This window comes from Mandrillus leucophaeus, unplaced genomic scaffold (assembly GCF_000951045.1).
Source record: "Mandrillus leucophaeus isolate KB7577 unplaced genomic scaffold, Mleu.le_1.0 Scaffold57, whole genome shotgun sequence".
Classification (NCBI taxonomy): Eukaryota; Metazoa; Chordata; class Mammalia; order Primates; family Cercopithecidae; genus Mandrillus; species Mandrillus leucophaeus.
The window spans coordinates 5,628,033-5,633,434 of NW_012106141.1; the positions used below are offsets into that span (position 1 = coordinate 5,628,033).

The window sequence follows — 5,402 nt, forward strand, 5'->3', positions numbered from 1 at the left end:
TTTATGAGCCGAGCGCAGTGGCTCATGCCTGTAATCCCAGCACTTTGGGAGGCCAAGGCGGGCAGATCACCTGAGGTCGGGAGTTCGAGACCAGTCTGACAACATGGAGAAACCCCGTCTCTACTAAAAATACAAAATTAGGTGGACATGGTGGCACGTGCCTGTAATCCAAGTTACTCAGGAGGCTGAGGCAGGAGAATCGCTTGACCCCAGCAGGTAGAGGTTGCGGTGAGCTGAGATCGTGCCACTAATCTCTAGCCTGGGCCAAAAGAGCAAAACTCTATCTCAAAATAAATAAATAAATTTATGTATATAGATATATATGAGATATGTATAGATCTCATATATATTTCATATATGATATATATCATATACATATATTTATAGTTTTGACCTTTATTTTGTCCCATTCATATTTTGGAATTGCTTTTACAAAGTTTTTTATGTCTTATAAACAATGTAAAACATTTGTTTTTATTTTTATTTATGTTTTCTTGAGACAGGGACTCGCTCTGTTGCCCAGGCTAGACTACAGAGGTGTGATCATGGCTTATTGCAGTCCCCACCTCCTGGGCTCAAGTAATCCTCCCACCTCAGCCTCCTGAGTAGCTGGGACTATAGGCACTTGCCACCAGGCCAGGTTAATTTGTTGTATTTTTTGAAGAGATGGAGTTTCATAATGTTGTCCACACCAGTTGGAATAAACCCATTTTAAACTTAAATATGGCATATTGTGGTGGTAAAACAGGACTTCACTAAATTTGCTGGAATAAATCTAATGCATTCACTGATTTGCTTGTCAAGTATTAGATACTAGAAAGATTTAACTGGTTTCAGAGGATTAATGGTCTTATATTTTATTACTCTTCATATAACACTATTTGAAATTCAGAAGATTATATCTTTCAGTAGCACAAATTCCTTTTTTATTTTTTTGGTTTGTTTGATATAGGGTTTGGCTCTGTCACCCAGGTTGGAGTGCAGTGGCATGATCGTGGCTCATTGCAGCCTTGACCTCCTGGGCCCAAGCAATCCTCCCACCTTAGCCTTCCAAGTAGCCGGGACTATAAGCACGCACCACTATGCCCAGTACATCTTTGTATTTTTTTGTAGGGACAGGGTTTTGCCACATTGTCCAGGCTGATCTTGAATTCTCAGGCTCAAGCGATCCTCCTACCTCAGCCTCCCAAAATGTTGGCATTATAGGTGTGAACCATCACACCCAGCCTTACAAATTCTTCATTGCAGTCACTTCCTGATCACCCTTACTAAAAGAAGAGATCATTGGTGCGAAAGAAAAGCAACTGATATTTGAAATTTATTAGTTTACAGGGCAAGTTCAACTATGAATTACAGACTTTTGTTGTTTGTTCAGGGTGTCTTTGGGACATTTAATGAATCTATATTCCGTGAGTACAAGGAAAGGACATGCAGGATAATGGTGGTGGCAGGAAAAAAAAAAAAAGCTGAAGTATTTATTCAGTATGGTTAACCTGCCAAATAACCAAATAGAGATGGGCCGAACATTTGCTCCTGTAAAGTATTTAAGTAATAAAATTAAATTTAATTTAGATGAAAATTTAAGATAAAGAAATATTTCATATCTGAAAAACAGAGAGTTCTTGCATACTTGTGCAATTCTTTTTCTTGCCGTTGCAGTTCTGATGATAGCAAAACATTTTCCCTTTTTAGAGAATGGCATTCAGTTTCCAATGCATTCCATTCCTTTCTCAACTTCTCTAGTTCACCTAAAATAGTCCCAAAACATATTTGTTAATATAGAAATACAACTTCTATAATATTTCAAAGGATAAAGGAAAAGATTTCAGAGAAGAACATACTTTTTTGCCCCCTTAAAAGCACGTAGATTTTACATGGTTAATTATTTGATTTCTGTTGCTTTGCATGTATACCTCAAGGACAGCTATCAGCTCGTACTTGAACAACAGTATTTTTTTCCACTTAACTTTTATAAGACAAGCAATTTTTAACAATTTTAAAATAAAATATAAAACCATAAAAAAAAATAAGTTTAAGTAGACTTGCAGACCGGAAAATACATTTTTAGCTCTGATTTAAAAACACTGGTTTATACAACTGATAGCTAACAAAGAAAAAAAAAAACCCTGCATTTTTTTTTAAAAACAAGTTACAAAGTTATCATTGTCAAAAGTTAAGAGCTTTACGTAAAATACATTTACTCACCTTGCAACCTTGTTGCTTCCTCTCTCTGCTGGTCCTCACACTGTTGACATCTAAGCTGAAAACTGTTTTGCAGACTTGTGATTTCTTTCTCATATTCAGACGCTGCTTTCCGCCACCGCTCAAGCTCAGCTCTCACCTTCTTAAGCTCTTGTTGTAAAGAAGCAATGTCAGTGTCCCGCTCAGAGGCAGCCTTTTCTGCTGCTTGATGAAGGAGCAAAATTTCATCTCGGGCACTAAGCAATTCATCTCTAGTACTTGTGATTTCACTGTCCTTCTCCTCCCGGAGATTCTCAATATCGATGTGTAACCTCTGCAACTGGGCTGCAAAAGTATATCCATCATTTTCTTGGCCCATTAGGATTAGGAATAAAAGAATAATCCATACAGGATTGTACCTAATGCATAGCCTGGGTTATCAGAGCTGCTGCTTTTGATTAAAGTGTATAAACAATCCACGTTTGATGCAGAAAGTGTCAAAATACAGATAGCAAAGAGGAAAAAAAACCAAAGTGATCTTTATCTCCCCAACACACAGAAAATTACTTCTGACATTCCTTCTAGATTTTTTCCTATGCATTTATACACATATATAAACAAACATTAAACAGGGAGTGATCAAAATATATTCAGTGTTGCCTATTCTTCTGTTGATGAAACTCTTTCAACACAAAATAGTTATAGTATATGTAACTTACTTGCCCAACCTTTTATTTTTGACATTTTGGCTGTTCAGTGTTTAAACACTATATACTTATTTTTATTTTTATTTTTTTTAGGGTGAATCCTATGTGTAGAATAGATTGGTCAAATGGTAAGCAATAAACAGTTGATGCTCTTGATTCATTTTTCTGTTCAAATGTCAATTCTTTAAAGAGGCCTTTTCTGATGACTCATCTGAAAAACAGCTCACTGTCATTCTCTGGCTCTTTACTCTGATTTATTTTCCTTTGAAGTCCTTATTGGACATCATAGTCTCTATTAATTTGCTTATTGTTTAACTTTTCTACTGAACTGTATACCTCATGCAGGGCATTTGTTTTGCTCACAGCTATAAACAATCAAGAATTATTGGTTGAATTAATGAGTTAATAAAATTAATACTGCCTCACTGAAGGGTTATACATATATTTAAAATACCTGGTTTTGTGCTCATGACCCAAACTGGAAACCATTTGTATAAAATCAAACTTGGCGCAGAACAAGAAAATTAATCTTGGTTACCATATTATAAGGAAATTATAGATTTAAAAAGTTCCAAAGGAAAACAATTAATTATAAGAGGATTTAGGGGTGGGAGAAAGGGAGGTTGCTACGTAAGTAAACATTAAGATATTAGACTTTCTAAATTTGTAGGAAGAATTGAGAGGTAACAAGTTTGGAATCTGAAAGGGCACAGTGGCCAGAGAAGATGATCATGATTTGTTGATACAGTCGTGAAATACACATGCTGGCACTAGGGGGCACTCAATGATGCCTGGGCAAGACAGGTTTAAAACAAAAGGCAGCACTATGTCACAGAACCTTTAGGAAAAATTGCCCCTACACAGTCTAGGATGAAAATAGAGAATCAAATCAGATTTATGTAAATTAATGGATAATAACATTAAACTACAATAGGAGTTTTAAGAGCTTTCAATTTAAAAACATACATGACATACCCTAGAAATTCTAATTTGACCAAAATAAAATTCTAATTTTATATAACTCAAAAGTTCCACTCAAAAAATAAGACCCCAAAGACTAGTTTTTCTCTGAAATATTTTTGGGCAAATATCTTGGGACTCATACAACGACTCTCCTTTCTCTTCTTAATAGTGATTACTTGTCTATTTAATTTCTTCCCCACCTATCTCTCAAGCTAAAATTTTAAAACAACATTGGCTCCTTCTTTGACAAGAAAGCAAATTAATTTTACTTTTGGAATTTTATAATGGCATGGGAAAGGAAGACCTCTCCTGGGGTATCATACAATCTCCTCATAATATACCAGGAGCTCCAGCTTGAAGTAAACACTTGACAGGCAGGGGTTTTTCTGGAAATTTCTGTAATGACCCTGCAATAGCTCAGACAAAGAAACAGCAAAATGGTGATAAGAAGAACAGCCATTATCAAAGAAAATCAGTGCAGAGACTATTATCCTATTCCATGTGATATATAATTGTTTTTGAGGCCGGGCGTGGTGGCCCATGCCTGTAATCTCAGCACTTTGGGAGGTCGAGGTGGGTGGATCACAAGGTTAGGAGTTTGAGACCAGCCTGGCCAATATGGTGAAACCCCATCTCTACTAAAAATACAAATATTAGCTGGGTGTAGTGGCGTGCACCTGTAGTCCCAGCTGCTCTGGAGGCAGAAGAATCACTTGAACCCAGGAGGCGGAAGTTGCAGTGAGCCGAGATCACACCATTGCACTCCAGCCTGGGCAACAGAGCAAGACTACGTCTCAAAAAACAAACAAACAAAAATTTTCTTGCAATACAAGTGTGTTCTGAGCATCAGATGTCAGTATATCTACACCAGCCATCAATATATACACATACCAGCTAGCTCAAAGTGCTGATGCACAGAGTAGCTCAAACAGATTTCCTATCCAAAGGCCCTCTGTAGGAACTCACAACATAACCCAGAAAATGACAGTCTTACCAACTGCAAATCTTCCCCTCTGCTTTTTCCATTCTAAGTGTCTAATACGGGAGTACTGGACAATCTTCCCTTGAATTTTCTTAATAAATAAATAGGCCAGGCGCAGTGGCTCAAGCCTGTAATCCCAGCACTTTGGGAGGCCGAGATGGGCGGATCACCTGAGGTTGGGAGTTTGAGACCAGTCTGACCAACATGGAGAAACCCCCTCTCTACTAAAAATACAAAATCAGCCAGGCGTGGTGGTGCATGTCTGTAACCCCAGGAGGCTGAGGCAGGAGAACTGCTTGAACCTGGGAGGCGGAGGTTGTGGTGAGCTGAGTTCACGCCATTGCACTCCAGCCTGGGCAACAGGAGCGAAACTGTCTCATAAATAAATAAATAAATAAATAAATAAATAAATAAATAAAGCAAGCTCCATCAAGAGCCGTGTTGAAATGTGAGGTTCTAGAGAATCAAAGCCATGAAAAATGGGGACTCTCGGCCGGGCGCGGTGGCTCAAGCCTGTAATCCCAGCACTTTGGGAGGCCGAGACGGGCGGATCACAAGGTCAGGAGATC

General features: G+C 38.1%; 1 protein-coding gene across 6 annotated transcripts in view; it reads right to left on the minus strand.

Annotated features, from left to right (window-relative positions):
* The window catches only part of SLMAP (sarcolemma associated protein), a 205,767-nt gene that overhangs the window by 16,077 nt on the left and 184,288 nt on the right, over positions 1-5,402 (minus strand). For all 6 annotated transcript variants that reach the window (XM_011998397.1, XM_011998395.1, XM_011998394.1 and 3 more), the window contains 2 exons: positions 2,206-2,526; positions 1,631-1,748 (listed from right to left, as the gene is read on the minus strand). In XM_011998397.1, the coding sequence (XP_011853787.1) occupies positions 1,631-1,748; positions 2,206-2,526 (439 nt within the window). The remainder of the gene's footprint in view (positions 1-1,630; positions 1,749-2,205; positions 2,527-5,402) is intronic.